The sequence below is a fragment of the Oryctolagus cuniculus genome, chromosome 7 (genome assembly GCF_051225735.1).
Source record: "Oryctolagus cuniculus isolate XC-2025 breed Fujian yellow rabbit chromosome 7, ASM5122573v1, whole genome shotgun sequence".
In the NCBI taxonomy this organism is placed as follows: Eukaryota; Metazoa; Chordata; class Mammalia; order Lagomorpha; family Leporidae; genus Oryctolagus; species Oryctolagus cuniculus.
The window spans coordinates 79,200,353-79,223,208 of NC_142873.1; the positions used below are offsets into that span (position 1 = coordinate 79,200,353).

Consider the following 22,856-nt stretch of genomic DNA (forward strand, 5'->3'; position numbering starts at 1 on the left):
GAGTGGGATGGCCAGTGGTGGAAAGCCCAGCCACGGGCCAGAGGGAGATGAGGAAGAAGGTGACATACAACATCCGCCTGGCACCAGCACGACCCCCAGGAGGACGATGCAGGCCCAGTGCCACGCACTGATGTGCATCTACTGCATGAAGGGGTGCAGGCCTCTGGGGACTGCTCAGCTCCTGGGCCACCCAGGACTCCCACAGCTCAGTCACCATGAAGCCAGCTTGTCTGTAGATTCAGGATGTGGACAGCCTGCAAGGGGGTGGGGGTGGCCCTCCCCACCCATGTGTACCCCTTATCCCATCCCTTCAAGTGCTCTTTCTATTTGCAAAGAATTAGAACTCTTACAGGCAATTGTGGGTTAATAGGAAATGATGTATTACTTTAAAACCAGAAAAATCAAAGATGTTAAATGATTTAACAGGAGAATTAGAAGCACATTAACAGAACAACTTTTTTTCATTTTTTGCAAACCTCTTGCTTTTAACATGTTCATATCATGCACATATTACATACCTACTAGAAACATATTAATTTGGATAGATGACTGTTAATTGCAACTTATTAATTTAAGTGCCATTGCCAGTAAAGTTTACTAACTGGGAACTGCTTTGGCAGCTGGTAAGTCAAATTCATTTACTCTCCCTACAAATTGATTTCTACAGACACAGTAATATTTCTTTATCCTAAGAGGTTTAACTGATGGCACCCTTGAGCCTTTACATCTGTTACAGGCAGTTTCAGACATCCACTGAAAGTTTAGAGTACGTTCATTATCTTAGGCCAGAATTGGCCATGGCACATTCGATTGATTCTTGATATTAGCCCACAGGAGCCAGCCAGCATTCCAAATTCACCAAAGTAACAACTATCAATCTTGCATTCACTTTTGTCAGTAACAAATTTTCATTAAAATAAGTCAAGATTACTTTATTAACACACACAATCAACTAGTTCTATTCTGGCCTTTGCTGCTGGCTTAGGAAGTGATCAACAAGAAAGCGATCAACAAGAAAGTACAAAGTTGATATGAACAAGGCTTTCTTCTATACCTTTTAGCATTTGCAACTCTGATGATGCTGTATATTCTTGTGTTTGCTAATTGCTAATTTGAATTCTTTTTCCAAAATTAAAAATCAAGTTATAGGTTGCAGTAGATGCTTCTTTTCTGGAAGTACACTGAGTTACTACTAGAGAATGTGATGTAAGTGGAAAGTGCACTGGCTTCACAGCCAGATGGATGTAGGTCAGGTCCTGGCTCCAGTGTTTTGAAGTGTAGGCATTGGCAAAGTTCTTTGTTAAATTTCATTTTCACATCTATAAATTGGTGACACTCCATACCTTCCAATATTGTTATGAGGCACAGTATAAGGTATATGGAGAATTGGGCTTTTATTATAAATATGAGTTGCTGTGATACAATTATGAAACTTCTTAGAGACAGTCCATTTTCTTCTGTCACTGTCAGAACTATGCTTCCTGAAGGAAATGTCCCTTTCACCAACATTGGGCTTATTTTGGAACACAGTGTATCTCTAAGGTGCCATGATTCAGCAATGTTACTGTTTCCATGTCAAAGGAAAGCAACCAAGAGAATACCAAATGGTACTCCCTTGAGTTGGCATTGTTCTCTATGAAGTAACTCATTTCCCACTCTTCCCTGTGTTCACTTTTACTCTTAAACCCTTGCTTAACTGCATTCTGTGCATGCTTTTTTAGGGAAACTTCTATGTCACTATGCTATCTTCCTTTTATGTTCCCCCACAATGCCCAGCAGTGGGTCTCATATATTCCAGTAGGCTCTCCTTGACTGTGGTTTTACTTTCAGTTGCCTGTGGTGGTCAATGACAGTTTTGAAAATATTAAATTTTCAGAAACAAACAATTCATACATTTTAAATTGCCAAGTCATTCTGAGTAGTGTGATGAAATATCACACCATCTAGTTCCTTCCTGGGATATGAGTCATCCCTTTGTCCAGCTATTTAGGCTGTGTACACTAACTGCTCATTAGCCATCTAAATTATCAGATCAACTGTTGCTGTATCAAAGTGCTAGTGTTCAAGGAATCTTTATTTTACTTAATAATAGCCAAACCACAAGAGTAGTGATATGCAATTTGGCTACACCAAACGAGAAGCCACAAAGTGCTCCCTTTAAGTGAAAAGTGGAAGTTCTTGACAATAAAAAGAAAATTGTATGCTGAGGTTGTAAAAACAAATCTTTTATCTGTGAAATTGGGAAGAACAACAAAGAAATCCATGTTAGTTTGCTATTACACCTCAAACTGCAAAAGTTCTAGCCACAGTGCTTAGTTAACATGGAAAAGATATTGCTGTGTAAGATTTTTTACCATCCGAGGGTTTCCTGCATCCACTAGGGTTTTAGAATGTATCCTTTGTGGATAAGGAGGAGGCTCCTGTATTTATTAGTTAAGCAAATACTTGAATGCTTATGATATGTCAGGCCCTTATTTTAGACTTTGGGTACTTACCACTTAACAATACAATTAAAAATCCCTGCCACAGAGAGCACAGGTTCCAGTGCACATAGGAAATACAGTATTTCAATTCTTGTTTCATGAATGAGACAAAAAGGTATTTTGATCCTTATCTGAAATCTCTGACCAATTAAGCTGGAGAATTAAGGCAAGTAATTTAATGAATCCGCTTCCACACTGCAGTTTTCAACCAATACAAACATACTTACAAATGAGATACATATAGGAATCTCTAGATCATCTCTTGGCTGTCAATTTTTTTGTTACTACTCTGATAATTATTACAAAAATCTGTTCCAGATATATATATATATATATATATATATATATACTGAAAATATTTTCTCTTGCAGTCGTGCTGAATGTAAGTACAGTACTTTGGAGACACTGGAGGGATGTCAATTAAAAAAAGTTAATTTTTCAGTATAAATAGTGTTTATGGGGCCAGCATTGTAATATAGCGGTAAAGCCGCTGTTTGTGATGCCAGCATCCCATATGGGCACCAGTTTGTATCCTGGCTGCACCACTTCTGATCCAGGTACCTGCTAATGGTCTGGGAAAAGCAGCTGAAAATGGCTCAAGTGTTTGGGCCCTATACCCATGTAGGAGACTCAGATGAAGCTCCTGTCTCGTGGTTTCTGTCTGACCCAGCCTTGGTCTTTGTGACCATATGTGGAGTGAACCAGTGGATGGAAAACCTCTCTCTCTCTCTTTCTCTTTCCCTCCTCTCTCTGTAACTCTGACTTTCAAATAAATAAATAAATAAAACTTTTTTTTTAAAAAAAGTATTTATGTACCATTTTAAAAATGCATATTCACCCATAACATTAACCTTCAAACTAAGATACACTATAAATCTCAGATATTTGACATTAGACTTTTTTAATGGTTAAAAAATGGTAAAAAGAATTTTTAAACAATAAAATGAAGAGTTATACCATTGCAGATTTGCCTCTTCAAATGGCACAGCTCATCTTTGACATACACTTGTAAAAGGCACCATAAGTTAACAGGGTGAAGACAGCAAGAAACCCAAACTGAGCCACTTTCCCCAACTTTCTTTTTGTACAAGTATATACATTTTAAGGCAGACACTTTTCTGTGCAAAATACAACAGATGAAAATCAACATTTATTACATGTTTACACATTCTTGGATTTTCTCATTTATTCATGATAAAGAATATTAAAAGTTTTTCCCTAATAAAACATAAAGAAGTTGGTGAATAAATTTTTAAAAATTATTTAGAGACTTCATTACAGACCCCACATAGAAGATAAATAACAATCAATCTTTTTTTCTTGTTTCTTCTTTCAGAAATGTCCATATCAATTTGTTCACTATGTCAGGTTGGTCTTGCTGGAGCCAGTGACTGGCTTCTGACAAAATGGTTAGCCTGAAATAGTTTTTAACATAGATCTTCGTGACTTCGGCCATTTCAACGTCCATAAATGCGTCTTTCTCGCCCCACAGTAGTAGTGTTGGAGTGGTCACCATGTGATGTTTAAGGGGCAGGCAGCTACAAAAACAAAACACGCAGGCTTGGAATTCATGACCAAAGTTAGAATAACAGGTTCCCATAACGTTCTAGCAGGCCATGCATTCCCTAAGGGGGTAATATCACCTGCAAAAGGGTGAAAATTTCTTCTTGGGAGAGTGAAAAAGTCTTACTCTTTATACATAGAGCATAGACATACATACTGTACATAAGCATACATTAAACTTTCATGAGGTGAGGTGGGGCAATTAGGAAAAAAATGTCTAGAAGTGCTCCCTGGGGAGGTGATAATGAAAAAAATGGTTGAGAAACACTGCATTAGGCAATCAACATATACAATGAAAAATTTAAAAGGCCATTTAAGAAAGGGTCCAATAAAATTTTAAATTGGATGAGGCTAGCAAAATTTATAAGGAAGGCTATAAATTAAATATGAAATTCATCACTTTGAGGACTAATATGCTTTAAAGGATACTAGAATTTCTGAATAGTGTGATGAGGGATAGCTTTAAATTGTGTTAGTGTTTACTTATAGTTTAAGCTATTCTTAGATAATCTGATGTATTTTATGTGAAAATTGGAGCTGAAAAATTAGCAAATGTATTTGGACTAAGCTTTAATATTATGTGATATTATATTTACAAGAAAGTTCTTTTTTTGTGTAGTTTCTTAAACACAGAAAAGTAGAAAGAATAAAAATAAAATCATGGGTAATTCCTACATCAAAAAATAATCTTTTGTTCATTTCTATGATTACAGTCGAGACCATACTAGAAAGACAATATAATAAATATATTCAATCTACACAGAGTGTATGACTGTAAATTTAATATTTAATATTATCTTAAGGACTTTCTCATTTCTGAATATTAAATTTTTTAAATTATATAAGGTATTATCTTATGGTATTACAACCCATAAATGACCAGATTATCCCTTTATAACTGAATATTTAGCTGCTGTGGTATTTTCCTTGTTTTAACTGACGCTATGTTGAGCATTTTGTGTCCAAATCTATGTTGGCATTTCAAAAAATTTCCTTGGGCAAGAGCCCTGTAAGTGGAATTCCCGAGCTAAAGGGCTTAAATATTTTTAAAGCTTTTGATACCTTCTGTTACACTGCTTTTTAGAAAGGTGACTGGTGTTAATTAGACTCCTTTTGACTAAGAATGAAAATGAACATCTAATTAGAAGCTGTCCAGCACTGAGTCACAGTTTTGCTTGTTAATCAAAAAATCAGACTTGTGGCTACTTGAGTTGATAGAATGCTGCTGGAATATATAGGATATCACATATGTAAATCAAGGACTTAACATTTGATGCCCCTATAAATGGCCCTCATTTGGTTGTTAAAAGGCAGCTAAAATTAAGTTCCTTATTAACACATAAACTGACAGAAAAAATATACATTCTAGAGCACATCAAATGTCCAAACCTAAAACATTATCTGTATATTTTAGCGATATCTGTGCAAATGATAACTGAATTAGTAAGGTAAGGGGAATTTGAAAAGACTATTAGACAAAGAGAAATGCAAATTGTTCATCAGGTCAAACTGAGGATAATACGGAGAAATTCCCAAAGTAAAAGAAAAACATATTCGCTGGTCCTGAGGCCACAAACTGCTAAATTTCATGTGAAATATAAATTATATCTAAAATAAGGTAAAACATCACATATCTTAAGAGAATGGGTTGTCAAGATAAATAACTTATTGGGAAATACTGGATAAAATATTTCTGACTAAATGATCAATCTTAGTATAAGAACAATTTGGAAAACCTAAAAAACTGAAGCAAGTAGTAGTGATTGTTGCTCCATATCGTTAATTGTTTAGCCTATCAAAATGCTTTTAACATGCTGATTTCAAATTTTTAGTGGCAATTTAACATCATTCCTCCAAAGTCTTGAGTTATCAACTGATTTACAAGTATTTAGGCAGCAATTTACAGACTGTTACACTTCAACATTACATTTTTATAAGAAAATATTTCATTACTTTAATTAAAAAGTTACATACAAAATCATAACACCTACACACCCACCTCTCAGCTTAAGAAATAAAGCACTGCAGGAATAACTGCATCTTTCTCCTTACCTTACCCATTTCTTTTCTTCACCTCGCCCTAAAGCACTGGTTCTTAAAGTGTGGCCTCGTGACCAACAGCGTCATCATCACCTGACACTTGCTAGAAATGCTGGTGGTTGGCTCCTCTACCAGATCTACTGCATTGGAAACTCTGGAAATGGGGCCCAGTCTGCATTTTAATCCCTCCAGCTCACTCCACCACACACTAGAATTTAAAGACCACTGCTCTAGGAGTCATGATGAGGCTGGAACTAGTTTCTTACCATCCACATGAAGGCTCTCTCTCTCTCTCTCTCTCTGTGCCTCTGCCTCTCTGTAACTCTGCCTTTCAAATAGGTAAATAAATCTTAAAAAAAAAAAAATGCTATGTCTGTCATAGCAAGTTCCCATATATGTGATTCTATTTTTGGGCTTTCTTCTCTATTTCATTAGTCAATTTGTCCATTATAGAGTGAATACCATATTATATTTATTTTATAGCCTCATTATAAGTCTTGATATCTAATAGAGATAGTCACCTATCTATTCTGTCTTCAAAATGACCTTGGCCATTTTGGGGTCTAACTTATTTCTGGTCCACTTCTATATCTTCCATTTCCAGATTACTAAGAGGTCTTTCGTGAGAGTGTGTCAAATTTTTATTACCTGCTTGTAATAAATAATTTAATACAGTCAAATGTATCAATCTTCATAGTTTGAGCTATTTGTATCTTATTATTACAGCTAATAGAGGTGGTGTCCAATTCTTGTAAATGCACCAAGATGTTTCAGCTGGTAGAGAATACCTATCAACTGCGATGAAGTACGAGGCAGAAGAACAAACTGAGAAGGCAATTTTTAGAAAAAGAGTTTACTGAAAAGAGGAGAGAAATTGAAAGGACAGAGGGAGAGCTCCCAGGAAAGCAGCCAGGCAGGGCTCCTTCAGCGAGAAAAAACCTTTGAAAGGAAGTGATCTGGATATCTTATTGCCCATTGGAAAGCTTGTACAACTTTTTTTTTTTTTTTTTTTTTTTTTTGACAGGCAGAGTGCACAGTGAGAGAGAGAGACAGAGAGAAAGGTTTTCCTTTGCCGTTGGTTCACCCTCCAATGGCCACCGCGGCTGGTGCGCTGTGGCTGGCGCACCACACTGATCCGATGGCAGGAGCCAGGTACTTCTCCTGGTCTCCCATGGGGTGCAGGGCCCAAGCACTTGGGCCATCCTCCATTGCACTCCCTGGCCACAGCAGAGGGCTGGCCTGGAAGAGGGGCAACCGGGACAGAATCCGGCGCCCAGACCGGGACTAGAAGCCGGTGTGCCGGCGCCGCAAGGCGGAGGATTAGCCTAGTGAGCCGTGGCGCCGGCCTGTACGTTTTTTAGAAAAGTGTTTTTTGTATGGTGAGCTCAGCCTGTGTTTTTATCTCCCATTCCTCCCATACGGTTGTGACTTTTACAGGACAGAAAAAGTTCTATCTCAGGGCCTGTCAGTGGGGGGAGCTGTTTGTCTTCACCACACTCCTGAGACTGGGCACAGACAACTCCAGCCACTGGGCCTACTGTGTGGCCTTGGCAGCACAGCTGCTTTGCTCCCCACTAATCAACGAAATTCGTTATGTGTCTTTTATCATCACACTTGCCTTCTAGCTCTAGGACCCTCAGAGGGGCCCTTTTTGTCATTCCCGCTTGAACTGACTCCTTTCATTATTTAAGAAATAATTGAGACCTGAGGTCATGAAAGTTTTATGTTCCAGACATTTAAAAGTTTTTCTTATCACATTTGCACTTTTAATTTCCCTAAAGTTTATTTTTTTGCCTGGTAAAAGATGCATATCTAGGGCCAGCGCTGTGGTGTAGTGGCTTAAGCTGTGCCTGCAGTGCTGGCATCTCATATGGGCGTGGATTTGAGACCTGGCTGCTCCACTTCCAATTCAGCTCTCTGCTGTGGCCTGGGAAAGCAGTGGAAGATGGCTCAATTCCTTGGGCCCCTGCACCCCTGTGGGAGACCTGGAAGAAGCTCGTGGCTTCGGAATGGCACAGCTCTGGTCATTGGCAGCCAAAGGGGGAATGAACAAAGGATGGAAGACCTTTCTCTCTTTCTCTGCCTCTCCTCTCTCTGTGTAACTGATTTTCAAACAAACAAATAAATAAATCTTTTTTTTAAAAAAAGATATGGATAACTAGTTACTCCAACAAAATATATGGAATCTACTACTAGTTTAAAATACTATGTCGGGGCCCAAGCTGTGGCGTAGTGGGTGGGGCTGCCGCCTGCACTGCTGGCATCCCATGTGGGCACCGGTTTGAGACTCAGCTGCTCCACAGCTCCTCCAGCTGTGGTCTGGGAAGGCAGTGGAGGATGGGCCCTGCACCCACATGGGAGACCCGGAGGAAGCTCCTGGCTCCTGGCTTCAGATCAGTGTAGCTCCAGTCGTTATGACCATCTGGGGAGTGAACCAGCGGATGGAGGAACTCTCTCTCTCTCTCTCTCTGTGCCTCTGCCTCTCTGTAACTCTGCCTTTCAAATAGGTAAATAAATCTTTAAAAAAATGCTATGTCTGTCATAGCAAGTTCCCATATATGTGATTCTATTTTTGGGCTTTCTTCTCTATTTCATTAGTCAATTTGTCCATTATAGAGTGAATACCACATTATATTTATTTTATAGCCTCATTATAAGTCTTGATATCTAATAGAGATAGTCACCTACCTATTCTGTCTTCAAAACGACCTTGGCTATTTTGGAGTCTAACTTATTTCTGGTCCACTTCTATATCTTCCATTTCCAGATTACTAAGAGGTCTTTCGTGAGAGTGTGTCAAATTTTTATCACCTGCTTGTTAAAAAATTGAGATGATTCTGTTTTTCTCTTTAATCTGTTACTGCGGTAAGTTAAATTAATGGGTTATATATATAATCTCATACATATGAGGGAAAGAGACAGAGAAACGAAGCATATCTTCTTTTTATAATATCTGAAAGAGCCTATTAACAGTGGGATTTTCCATGGAAAAACTTACCTGTAAAATCATCTAAGTCTCTACATACAGGTATGTATTTGTGTATGCATGTGTTTTTTTGCACATATGCTTTAAATTAATTTCCCAATTTCTTTAATGACTATAAGTCTATTCAGCTGTGTAATTCTTCAAGAGTTAATTTTAGGTAAGTTTTTTCCTTCAAAACTATCATCTTGTCAATGTTCTTAGATTTGTTAACCTAAGATTTTATATTTTAATGTTTATTATATTTGTATATGTTTATTTTATGTTTTCTGATGTCTAATACTGTTTATTTGTGCCTTCTGCTTTTTTCTTGGCCAATTTTCCCAAAAGTTTATCTATCTTGATAGTCTTTTCAGAGAATATGCTTTTGCCAATTCTCTCCAATGTGTCTTTATTTTTTGTTATATTATTGCTTTTCATTTAATTTAAGTTATTTTCCTCCTGATTTATTTTTGTTTATATGTTCTTTTTCTAACTTCTTGAATTGGAATTTTTGCTCATTAATTTTCAACCTTCTTTTCTAACATTAGCATGTAAAGATATATATTTCTTCCTAAGTATTGTTTTTAATTGCATTCCACATGCTTTGATATTATCATTTCTCTAGGTTTCTACTAATTCCTGTTATGATTTTTTGATCCATGAGTTATTTAGTAATTTTTTTTCAAATTTATGAATATATGGAATTTGCCAAAACTTTTTTTTTTGACAGGCAGAGTTAGACAGTGAGAGAGACAGAGAGAAAGGTCTTCCTTTTCTGTTGGTTCACCCCCCAACCAAATGGCCGCTACAGCCGCATGCTGTGGCCGGTGCGCTGCGCTGATCCGAAGCCAGGAGCCAGGTGCTTCTCCTGGTCTCCCATGCGGGTACAGGGCCCAAGTACTTGGGCCATCCTCCACTGCCTTCCTGGGCCACAGCAGAGAGCTGGACTGGAAGAGGAGCAACCGAGACAAAATCCGGCACCCCAACTGGGACTAGAACCTGGGGTGCCGGCGCCGCAGGTGGAAGATTAGCCAAGTGAGCCACGGCACTGGCATCAAAACTTTGTTTTTATTAATTTCTAACTTCTTTGTGTTCACAGATATAATCTGTATGATACTGATTCTTTGGTATTGGTTAGGACTTGCTGTGTAGTCCAATTTATAAACAATCTTTGTAAATATTTCTTATACCCTTGAAAATAATGTATATTTTTTAAAAAGATTTATTTTATTTATTTGAAAGGCAGAGTATGTATAGAGAGAGGGAGAGACAGAGAAAAAGGGCTTCCATTTACTGGTTCATTTCCAAATGGCTGCAACAGCCAAGGAAGGGCCAGACGGAAGCCAGGAGCTTCTTCCAGATCTCCCACATGGGTGTAGCGGCCCAAGCACGTGGGCCATCTTCCACTGCTTTCCCAGGCACATTCGCAGGGAGTTGGATTAGAAATGGAGCAGCTGGGACTCGAACCAGAGCCCATATGGGATGCTGGCATGACAAGTGGTGAATTTACCTGCTATGCCATAATGCCAGCCTTGAAAATAACATGTGTTTTATAATTGCTGGATAGAGAGTTTTAGAATTTTTCATGACAGCAAATATATTAATAGGGTTGTTCAAATCTTCTATATCCTAATCCTTTTTTTTCCTGTTTTATTGATCAGCTTCTGAGAGAGGTACATTAAATTTTCCCAAAGTCATTATGGATTTTGGCCATTTTTCCTTGTAAATATGTTTTTGCTTTATTATCTGATGCTTAGTTAGAAGTTTATCTTTTTACAGTGTAGATTCAATAGCCAATGTGATTCCCAGTTCACTCTGGTTCCTCAGTTCCAAATTCTGGAGAGTTCTTAGAGGAGGCTGTGGTGCTAGGTAGGCTGGGATGACAAAAGAGGGCTATTTTCATGCCTGAGCACAAGAACGTCATCATATTTCTAGTGCTATTACATACATATATATATATATATAATAATCCTGTTTTTAATTGTGTGCTTTGCTTACCCTACATAATGAACTGCTCATAGGGGTCAGTTGAGCTTTCAGAAGGTCTGAAGGGACCTTCAGCCAACTAGATTTAACCTATAACAATGCAGTTAGAGCTCTGTCTTTTGCCTTTATAAACTTGAGTGTTGACATTCACAGACCTGCTTTTCTCTCTCTCTCTCCTCCCCCAACCCTACCTCTGCTCATTAACATGCTCACTCTAATGCTTACTCTTGGGAATGAAACTCCTAATGAACTGCAGAAAGATGAGAGTATTTTCCCTCTTTCTCCATAGCTACTGAAAGCATACTCCTCTGCATCTCAAAGATAGCACTGATAAAGGAATAAAATGAGAACATTTTTAAAATTATCATTCTAGTCTCCTGTCCAAAATGGAGAATTGTCTAAAAATATATCATTCTTTTTGCAAACGTTATTTGTAAACAACAACAAACAAGAAAACATGGACTTCAGTCATTATTGTTGTATCCTATAAAATATAATGTACAGTTTCTGCAGTCATTTGTCTTGTTTGATGAATTGTTACCTACATTTAAATTAACAGCCCTATATGCCCCCCTACGCACACACAAGGGGTCTTCAAAAAGTTCATGGAAAGTACTTATTATGAAAAACTGTACATGGATTTCAGTTTTTGCATTAACATAAGTATCTTTTAATTGAATTTCCCACAAACTTGTAGAAATACCTGGGGGGGGGGCATGGCATTTGCAAGTTTGTTGCTGCTGTTATTAATCAGCAAAAGTTTGGATTTATTTCTTCTCCCCTTACTGATATGATTTAATGATGTCATGACTCCACTTGGATTCCAGATTCAAAGAATTTGAGAGATTTTGTTTTATTTAAGCCAACATCTGCTAAAACTTTTTCCCATCCTCTTACTTTCAATCATTTTTTGTCATTATACTTTAAAATCTTTTTAAAAATTATTTTCAGTTTATTTAAAAGGCAGAAAGGGAGAGAGACAGAGACAGAGAAAGATCTTTCATTCACTGGTTGCCCATACAAATGCCTACAACAGATGGGGCTGGGTAATGCCAAAGCCAGGAGCCCAGAACTTAATCTGGGTCCCATACATGGGTGGCAGGGACTCAAGTTCTTGAACCATCATCTGCTGCCTCCCAGGAAGGTGCATTAACAGGAAGCTGGCATTGGAAGCAGAACTGGGACTCAAATCCATGCACTCTCATGTGGGATGTGGGTGTACCAAGTGGCATTTTAACTATTGGGCCAAATGCCCACCCCGTCCTATCTTTGCCATCTCTTGTCTTCCCATTACATCTAACTCATTGCCAAGCCCTGTAGATTTTACCTCTTAAATCTACCCACTCTCTCCAACTCTGTTTTCAGGCTCATTCAAGCTATCATCTTCTGTAGCCTGTACTGCTGTACCTTCCCCACATTCACTCTGAATGTCTTTCAAAATATTCTGTACATCATGGCTTGAATCAACTTATCCAAAGACACTTGGATCTCTTCTGCTTTTCTGCTTGAACCTCTCATTCATTGGTTTCCTATTCATGGCTCTTTTTAAAAACAATGTTTATTTGCTTTCTTATTTTGATCAATTTGAAAGGCAGAGAGAGAGAGAGAGAGAGAGAGAGAGAAAGAGACCTATAACAGCCAGGGCCATGACAGGCCAGAACATCCATCTGGGTCTCCTACATGGACAGTAGGGCCCCAAACATCTGAGCTACCATATGCTGCTTCCCATAATACATTAGCAGGGAGCTGATTTAGAAGCAGAGCTGCTAGGTCTCCAACTGGTACTCCAATACGGGATGCCAGTGTCCCAGACAGTGACCTCACCTGTGGCACTACAATATCTGCTCCTCGTGACTCTTTTTTATTTATTTATTTATTTATTTTGACAGGCAGAGTGGACAGTGAGAGAGAGAGACAGAGAGAAAGGTCTTCCTTTGCCGTTGGTTCACCCTCCAATGGCCACCGCGGCCGGCGCACTGCGGCTGGCGCACCACGCTGATCCGACAGCAGGAGCCAGGTACTTCTCCTGGTCTCCCATGGGGTGCAGGGCCCAAGGACTTGGGCCATCCTCCACTGCACTCCCTGGCCACAGCAGAGAGCTGGCCTGGAAGAGGGGCAACCGGGAAAGAATCTGGTGCCCCGACCGGGACTAGAACCCGGTGTGCCGGCGCCGCAAGGCAGAGGATTAGCCTAGTGAGCTGTGGCTGACCTCCTTGTGACTCTTACAACCTTAATAATGTCTCCTTGACTGTGTATGGCCAGCTGCTACCTACCTCTGGGACCTGTTTTCATTCCACACTCTGTCTCACTCTTATTTTGTGCTCCAGCCACATTGGCTCTAATTCTGTTACTTGAAGCCACAACCCTCTGTTTGCAAACACAGCTTTGGCAGCTGCCATTTCCTTTTTCTGAAATGCCAAGTGTCTGGCTTTGTCTAGTCAACACCTAAATCATCCTTTACTTCCTTGTTTGGACATCATCTCCTCAGTTCTCATCTCTTTCTTTCAAAGCCTTTCTTTTAGTTGATACTCATACACTCACCACTGTGGTTATTTTCTAAATGTGTTTCCCCCACTAGGCCGACTTCATCTAGTGTTGCTCATTACTGTATCCTGAATACTTACACAGCCTGAAAAAAAGAAAATGCTTAATAAATATTTCTTTAATGAATAAATGTACATATAAAATATAACTAAAATAGGGGCCAGAGTTGTCATACATTAGGTTAAGCCACTGCCTGTGAGTCTGGCATCCCACAGGAGGGCCAGTTCAAGTCCCAGCTGCTCCACTTCTGATCCAGCTCCCTGCTAATGCACCTTGGGAATCAGTGAAAGATGGCCCAGTTGGTTGGGCTGCTGCCACCCATGAGGGAGACCTAGATGAAGTTCCAGGCTCCTGGCTTCAGCCTGGTCCAGACCTAGCCACTGCGGCCATCTGGGGAGAGGACCAGCAGATAGAAAATCTTTCTTTCTCTCTCTCTCCCTCTCTCTCTTTCTGATTCTGTCTCTCTCTGTAACTCTGACATTCAAATAAATAAATATTATATATATATAACTAAAATAGAAATCTATTCAAAATAATCTAAAGGGAAAGAGAATTGAATAATTGTTAAAACAAGTGACATAAGGGGGATCTATTACATTACTTTCTCTACTCTTCCATACATTTGAAATTTTCTGTGAAAAAAATCAGAATGCCTTAGTTGAGTCTTTGGATAAGTAGTGAACTTACTCTTAAAAATAAAGTATTATCTCTTTAGGGTCATATTGAAGTATTTTACTTAGCTAATAAGAAATCAGTCTGACCTGAAGATATTTCGGTAATGATTAATTGGACCACTTAATGCTCCAGGCTGAGAAAAGACATAAAGATAAGCCTCAAGGTCTTCTGTTGTTAATCGACATCCTCTTCTTCCAATGCCAGTGCTGTGACTGGTAAACAGGTGTTTCAAAGCCTAATTGAAATGAAAAGAGAGTAATCAGAACCTTTCAGTCACCTAGTAATAATCTGCCTCTTCAGCATTTAAACGGGCACTGACCACTCCTAATCTCTGCTCGGCCACGCTAGAGACCTCACTATTATATACTTCTGCTTTTCTGGCTTTACTTTTTTTTTTTTTTTTTTTTTTTTAATTTATTTGACAGGTAGAGTCATAGACAGTGAGAGAGAGAAACAGAGAGAAAGGTCTTCCTTCCATTGGTTCACTCTCCAAATGGCCGCAACGGCTAGAGCTACGCCTATTCGAAGCCAGGAGCCAGGTGCTTCTTCCTGGATTCCCATGCGGGTGCAGGGCCCAAGCACTTGGGCCATCCTCCACTGCCTTCCCGGGCTACAGCAGAGAGCTGCACTGAAAGAGGAGCAACCGGGACTAGAACCCGGCGCCCATATGGGATGCTGGCGCCACAGGCAGAGGATTAACCAAGTGAGCCAGGCACCGGCCCCCCTGGCTTTACTTTTAATATTGCTCTCTTCTACTCTCCCGTGCACACTTCACTCTTAGGAAAAGCATTCTGTCTTCCTGGTGGCTGTTCATACAATATGGCCCAATTCCAGCTATGCCTACTGACAACTAATTCTCCCCCTACAACCCCATGAAATTGTTCATATTTTTTGTTTTAACCATAATTTGGGATAATGAATACATTTTACATCACCACCCAATTCATATCAGTTTCATGTCTATTTGAAATATATGCTATACATATACATATACAAAAGTTTAAAAAAACAGTTCTTATTATAATGTACACTATTTTAATTCAATTCTATTCTACTTAATTTGTAAAAATTCTATTCACAAGTCACTAAATCAATTTCATGACTCCCTGAAAGGTCCCATTCATAATTTGAAAAACACTCTTCTATATCAGCATTGCTCAAAGTACAGATCTAAACCACATGCACCAGCTGGCGCTGCGGCTCACTAAGCTAATCCTCCACCTGCGGCACTGGCACACCGGGTTCTAGTCTTGGTCGGGACGCCGGATTCTGTCCCGGTTGCCCCTCTTCCAGGCCAGCTCTCTGCTGTGGCCCAGGAGTGCAGTGGAGGATGGCCCAAGTGCTTGGGCCCTGCACCCCACGGGAGACCAGGAGAAGCACCTGGATCCTGCCTTCGGATCAGCGCGGTGCGCCGGCTGCAGCGTGCCAGCCGTGGTGGCCATTGGAGGGCGAACCAACGGCAAAGGAAGACCTTTCTCTCTGTCTCTCTCTCACTGTCCACTCTGCCTGCCAAAAAAACAAAAACAAAAACAAAAACAAAAACAAAAACAAAAACAAAACCCACATGCACCAGAATCACTGGAAAGCTTGTTGAAGATGCAGATACTGGGGCCAGAGTTGTGGCACAATGGGTTAAGCCACTGTCTGTGATGACTGGCATCCCATGTGAGCACTAGTTTGAGTCCAGGCTGCTCTGCTTCTGATTCAGCTCCTGGCTAATGTGCCTGGGAAGGCACGTTATGACAGTCCAGATGCTTGAGCCCCTGGACCCATGTGGGCTATCCAGATGGAGTTCCAGGCCCCCAGTTTTGACCTGACCCAGTCATGTTAACTTGAGAATTGATGAGAATTGTGTTATAGTAATTATGCACTTGCTTGGCCCAGAGAATCTAATATATTAATAGACTCCTTAAAAAAAAAAAACTCTGTATGGTGATATTTAGTTATCTCCAGTTGTTAATGAAAAAAAAAGCAAGGGTAGAAAATCAATGTCATTTCATACAGAGGATGGAGGAAACAGGCAGGCAAGACCTCTGTAAATATGCTTTGTTTTAAAGCTTTGACTTCAAACCATATAAATGCTTTATACAAAGTCACAGAAATAAGAAAAAGCTCTCTAGCCTTAAATTTTTTTGGAAATATAAGAACTTGCTATGGTTTGAGTATGATGTGAGTCCCAAATTCATGCAATTTATTCCCCAAAGTCTTACGTTAATGCTTCTGAGAGCCACAGCATTTGTAGGCCGGGCCTTTTAAAGCAGATTGAATTAGGTTGCTTGGGTAAGACCCCCATGATTGAATGTTGGTGGCCTTACATGGATAGAGACATAGACTGGCATGCTCCCTGTCTCTTGTCATGTGATGCTTTGTGCTGCCTCAGGACTCAGTCAGCAAGAAAGTCACTACTAGCTGCTAAACCACTGGGATCCATCTAATCTTAGACTGTGAATCTCTGGAACCACAAGCCAAAGTAAGCCACTTTTCTTAATAACATTAGACTATCTCAGATATTTTGTTATAGTAATAAAAAAACTGAACAATACACAATGCATGATTTATTTATTTCTTCTTTCTAAAAAAAAGTGTGTCCAAATCCTGTCCAATGGAAAGATCTAAAAGCAATGAAAACCCAATTATAAAGATCACCTTGACACTCAGACTGTAGCCTCTAAATATCGTTTCCTACTAAAAGGAACTACATGACTGATTCCACACTGGGAGCAGAAAGTAAAAGATAAACTCAGGACATAAAGAAAACAAGCTACCCTTAATTTAAGGGATTATGTCATAAGGAGTCAACCTGAAGGGTTGCCTAATATGGGACAATCTGGGCATCAAAAAGAATAATGATTGTAAATGCATGGTAATATCATCCATGTTTTCATTACTCTGAAAGCATTTCAATAAAGAATGAAACATTTATCCTGCCATTCTTATGTGAACTGTATTTCAAAATAAGCAAAGTAAATGTGGGAAAATTCTTCTTTGTAGAATTCCAGTTAATAAAAGCAGAAAGAATGACAGAATTAGACAATCATTATTGAGCTTCTAGATCAGCAGCACCATGAAGTAGTAAAATCAAGGATCAGAGGAAGAGTTGAATACCATCTCAACAAAGCAATCAGCCAACTCTCAGGACAAACGGCCAAATCTGCTCAATAGGTAAGTGGCATTAAACAGAGTGAAGGAAGTGTTCTAGATTTTACAAGCCTTGACAACAAATACGATATGTGGACCTTGTTTGGTTCCTGATTCCAACTAGTGAAGTATACCAAGGTAGTGAGACAGTTAAGGGAATTTGAATCTGTATTAAATATTAAGTTATTATGCATTTGTTAGTTTGATAGTGGCATTAGGTTATGTAAACAAATAAATTCCTTATCTGTCAGACATATGAGGGGTCTTCCAGGGAAATGTGTATTATGAGAAAACTATGCGCGAATTTCAAAAACTCTTTGAACCAAAGTATCTTTTATTTTTATTTTATTTTATTTTATTTTTTTTATTTTTGGACAGGCAGAGTGGACAGTGAGAGAGAGACAGAGAGAAAGGTCTTCCTTTGCTGTTGGTTCACCCTCCAATGGCCACCGCCGCCAGCGCGCTGCGGCCGGCGCACCGCGCTGATCCGATGGCAGGAGCCAGGAGCCAGGTGCTTTTCCTGGTCTCCCATGGGGTGCAGGGCCCAAGCACCTGGGCCATCCTCCACTGCACTCCCTGGCCACAGCAGAGAGCTGGCCTGGAAGAGGGGCAACCGGGACAGAATCCGGCGCCCCACCCGGGACTAGAACCCGATGTGCCGGCGCCGCTAGGCGGAGGATTAGCCTAGTGAGCCGCGGCGCCGGCCAGTATCTTTTAATTCCATTTTCTATGAACTTTTTGAAGTACATTTGTGGATGCAGAATTATTTCCAAGTAAAATGATATTATGTCAGGGCCAGCGCTGCAGCTGGATGAAGCTGCTGCCTGCAGTGCCAGCATCCCATATGGGCACTGGTTTGAATCCTGGCTGCTCCACTTCCGATCCAGCTCTCTGCTATGGCCTGGGAAAGCAGCGGAAGATGGCCCAACTCCTTGGGCCCCTGCACCCTCGTGGGAGACCCAGAAGAAGCTCCTGGCTCCTGGCTTCGGAGTGGCCCAGCTCCAGCTGTTGTGGCCATCTGGGGAGTGACCCAGCAGTTAGAAGACCTCTCTCTCTCTCTCTCTCTCTCTCTCTCTCTCTGCCTCTCTGTAACTCAACCTTTCAACTAAATAAATACATCTTTTAAAAATTAAAAAAAATTTAAACTTTTTAAAATGATATTATGTCTTTTTTAAACTTCTCCAAATATCTAATAACATGTTGGATAAACAAGAAGCATTCAATAATCTTCTAAGATACTTGTGTATGACTCCTGGTGTCAGGTACACCAGTGCCTGCATGCTTGCTTTGTGTAGTGGTTTAGTTTCCTCCCAAGGACTTTTCCACTTCTGCTGCTATCCAGCTCTCATGTGGTATTCCTGTTCCCTCATCTCCCTGTGGCCATAGGGACACAAGTGCTCACACAAAAATTGAACAGGCATTCTTATAAAAATAAGTAAGTCCTTAGAACCATTTATTAACCTTTAGCATTTTTCTTTTATTTTTACTTTTTTTGTAAAAATAGATTTTAATTAAAAATAATTTTCTATCCCCTAAATATGTACAATGATTATTATCAATTAAAGTTTTCAGAAAACATTTTTGTTAATCATAACAATACTTTATTTATTTCACTTACCTTGAAGTCATTTATTGAGAACATAAATTCTGGGAACCGAGGTATTTGGAAGAAGTAGTAATAGCTGGATTTGAACATCTGGGCAGGGTGTCGTAAAATATATTCTGAAATTAAAATGCTGTGTTAGTCTTTTCCAAGTGACATAAAGCACTTACCATTGAAAGAACTTCTTTTTAGGAAAATTACACCTTAAAGACAATCCCATAAAAGAATAAAATAAACAAATAAACTTCTGTACATTTCTCTTTGGACCAATTTTCATGTTATTAAATTTTGTTACAGGTATTTCTAGTATTTTGAACATTTATAACACTTTAAATAAAATGGAAATTCCAGTTTATGAAATCTTGACTCAGAAGGGAACAGGAAGCTCAAACAACACTGTTTTTCCTTCAAACTCATTATCAGTGACCTAATACTTTTCTTGGAAATACATGATGATGTCATTTCTTGTTTAAAATGATTCTTCCTTACAGATTATATGATTTGAATACCTTATTCATTTGGCCTCAAAAGGCACTGAAGTGTTTCAAATAAATGCACTCATATGTCTAGAAAAGTTATTCATTCAAAGAATATTTGAGTATCTACTGTGTGTCAGGGGATTTAACAATAGAGAAGACAGACCAGGTCCTCAGGAACAAGGAACTTACACATAAATAAGTAACAAATATTTAAGTGATGACTTTAGAAAGTAATAACGCCGGGGCTGGCATTGTGGCATAGAGGGTAAAGCTGCCACCTGCAGTGCGGGCATTCCATGGACCCTGCTTTGAGTCCCAGCTGCTCCACTTCCGATCCAGCTCTCTGCTATGGCCTGGGAAAACAAGATGGCCCAAGTCCTTGGGCCCCTGCACCTGCGTGGGAGACCCGGTAGAGGCTCCTGGCTCCTGGCTTCGGATCAGCCCATCTTTGGGCATTGTAGCCATTTAGGGAGTGAAGCGGCAGTTGAAAGACCTCTCTCTGCTTCTGCCTCTGCTTCTCTGTAACTCTGCCTTTCAAACAAATAAATAAATAAATAAGAAAGAAAGGAAGCAAGCAAGCAAGCTGTGAAGAAATAAAGCAAGGCAGTCTGACTGTCAGTGATGGGGGACTCCTATTTAACAGAGGTGGTCAGAAGAGGCCCCTCTGAGGATATTACACGTGGGCCGAGTCCTGGGTGGTAACAGGGAGAGAGTCACACAAAAATATAAAATGAGCAGCATCCAGGGACAGCAAGTAGGTCCTGGGCTGGGACACTCAAGAACCAGAAAGAAGACCAGTGTGGCTGATGTGTAGAGAGTGAGGGGGAGATAATGTGAAATGAGTCCAAAAGAAAAGCAGAAGCCTGATCACATAAGACCAGAATGTAAGCATTTTATTTTAGGCAGTTTGGGAAGACACTGAATTCTTAACCTGGGGAGTAACATGATCATATACATCAGACATGTATCCGAGGTTACTTCAAAAATTCACGGAAAACCAAAAGATAAATTTTGGTGCAAAAAATTTTTTGTAATCTATCTGAGGGGTGGGTGTTTAGCATTAAGATGGCTGTGTCCCTATCAGAGTACGTAGGTTTGCTACCCAGTGTAGGCTCCTAACTCCAGCTTCCTGTTAAAGCAGACCCTGGGAGGCAGAGGTGATGGCTCAAGTGACTGGGTTCCTGCCCAGGCCCACCCACTTGAGAGACCTGGATTGAGTCACATTCTTGGCTTCTCTATAGCTCAGCCTGGCAACTGCAGGCATTTGGGGGAATGAATTAGCAGTTAGGACCTGTATCTGTCTCTCAAATAAATTAATTGATGACATTTAGATTAGTTAATTAAAATTTTTTATAAAGTTCATGAAAAACAGTTATGAAAAAACTCTGTGTGGGTTCTAAAAAATTTTTGTTATCAAAATAATCCCACATTTTAATTTTATTCTCCACAAACTTTTAAAAAATATTTATTTATTTATTTGAAAAGCACATCAACAGAAAGGGAGTTGCTGGTTCACTCACTCCCCAAATGGTCACAACAGCCAGATCTGGATCAGGCTGAAGCCAGGAGCCAGGAACTCTATCCGGGTCTCCCACGTGGGTGCCAAGGCCCCCAGTACTTGGGTCATCTTCTGCTGTCCTCCCAGGCACACACATTAGCAGAAAACTGCATTGGACGTGGAGCAGCTGAGTTTTGAACTGGTGCTCAAGCTAATGGGATGCTAATGTAAGTGGCAGCTTAACCTTTTGTGCCAAAACACTAGCCTCTTCCCATAAACTTTTTTTCTTTTTCTTTTTTTTTAAAGATTTATTTATTTAAAAGAGTCACAAAGAAGGGATGAAAAAGAGAGATCCTCCATCCTACTGGTTCATTCCCCAGATGGACACAACGACCAGGGTTGGGTCAGGCCGAAGCCAAGGGCTTGATCTGGGTCTCACGTGGGCAGCAGAAGCCCAAGCATTTGGGTCATCTTCTGCTGCCATTCCCAAGCCATTAGTAGGGATCTGGATAGGAAGTGGAGCAGCCCGGACACAAACCGGCACCCATATGGGATGCTAGCATCACAGGTGGTGGCTCTACTGCTATGCCACAACACCCATCTCTGCCCATAAATTTTTGAAGCACCCTTGCATTTATGTATTGTGCACTACACTCTTATTTTCCTTGCTACAGAGGCTGTTTATTATTATCTCTCATTTTATAACTATATTCAACATGGTTGGAGTTTTTAGAAATATAACTTTTAGGTAATGTATCATTGTTTATGCTACATTCTTTATGAAATCATCAGTGAATAAGATTATTCACTCCTGCATTGAGATACCAATACAGTTAAGGGAAAATTATAGCATGTTACTCAAAAACCTCATATTGACCTAAGAAGGTCAAAACTATTATTGACCTTAGTTCCAGGAGGGGCCGGTGCTGTGGCATAGTGGGTTAAATAAATCTTTATTAAAAAAATTAGTTCTAGTGGGCCATCAAAGAAGGAGGTACCTTTCTCTGAAGGGAGGAGAGAACTTCCACTTTGACTATGACCTTGTCGAAATAAGATTGAAGTTGGCGAACTCAAAAGGCTTCCATAGCCTTGGCAACTCATGACTAGAGCCTAGGGAGATTACTGATGCTATAAACAAGAGTGTCAAATTGTTAAGTCAAAACAGGAGTCACTGTGTACTTACTCCTCATGTAGGATCTCTGTCCTTAATGTGTTGATCAATGTGAATTAATGCTATAACAAGTACTGAAACAGTATTTTACACTTTATGTTCTGTGGGGGTGCAAACTGAAGAAATCTTTACTTAATATATGCTAAATTGATCTTCTGTATATAAATATAATTGAAAATGAATCTTGATGTGAATGGAATGGGAGAGGGAGTGGGAGATGGGAGGGTTATGGGTGGGAGGGAAGTTATAGGGGGGAAAAAGCCATTGTAATCCATAAACTGTACTTTGGACATTTATATTTACTAAATAAAAGTTTAAAAAAAATCAGTTCTAGGAACATTTCAAGTATTTTCTTACTGAAATCACCAGTTGTAATTATTTATATAATATCACTTCCAAAATCACATTTACTCTAAGGTCTTAATCAACTGAACACACATATTATAACTTCTACTGCCTGTTTCAACTGAGAAAAATATACTGAATCTCAAGGACATTTGAATGCTAAGCCCCCATCCTACCAGAGGTAGGTCAAATGGATGTGTAACTAAAAATCAACTCTTACCCTTATAACAGGCAATGCTGCTAAGAGTCCTGGCCCCTTTCTTCCTCACTTGTGTAATTTTGAGGAGGGAATAGAAATGTATTGTTCTGAATTTTTTGTTCTCTAGAGAGCTGTGGTGGGTTGTAGCAGTACTTGAACCTCAGCAA

At 39.7% G+C, this 22,856-nt stretch overlaps 1 protein-coding gene across 6 annotated transcripts in view; it reads right to left on the minus strand.

The window, feature by feature from the left end:
• Positions 1 to 3,367: 3,367 nt before the first annotated feature.
• Positions 3,368 to 22,856, minus strand: part of EPHX4 (epoxide hydrolase 4) — a 37,103-nt gene continuing 17,614 nt past the window's right edge. For 5 of the 6 annotated variants that reach the window (XM_002715865.6, XM_089337072.1, XM_089337073.1 and 2 more), the window contains 3 exons: positions 19,013 to 19,116; positions 14,343 to 14,491; positions 3,368 to 4,021 (listed from right to left, as the gene is read on the minus strand). In XM_002715865.6, the coding sequence (XP_002715911.1) occupies positions 3,790 to 4,021; positions 14,343 to 14,491; positions 19,013 to 19,116 (485 nt within the window). In that variant the 3' untranslated portion in view covers positions 3,368 to 3,789. The remainder of the gene's footprint in view (positions 4,022 to 14,342; positions 14,492 to 19,012; positions 19,117 to 22,856) is intronic. The other variant, XM_089337071.1, reaches the window with a different exon arrangement.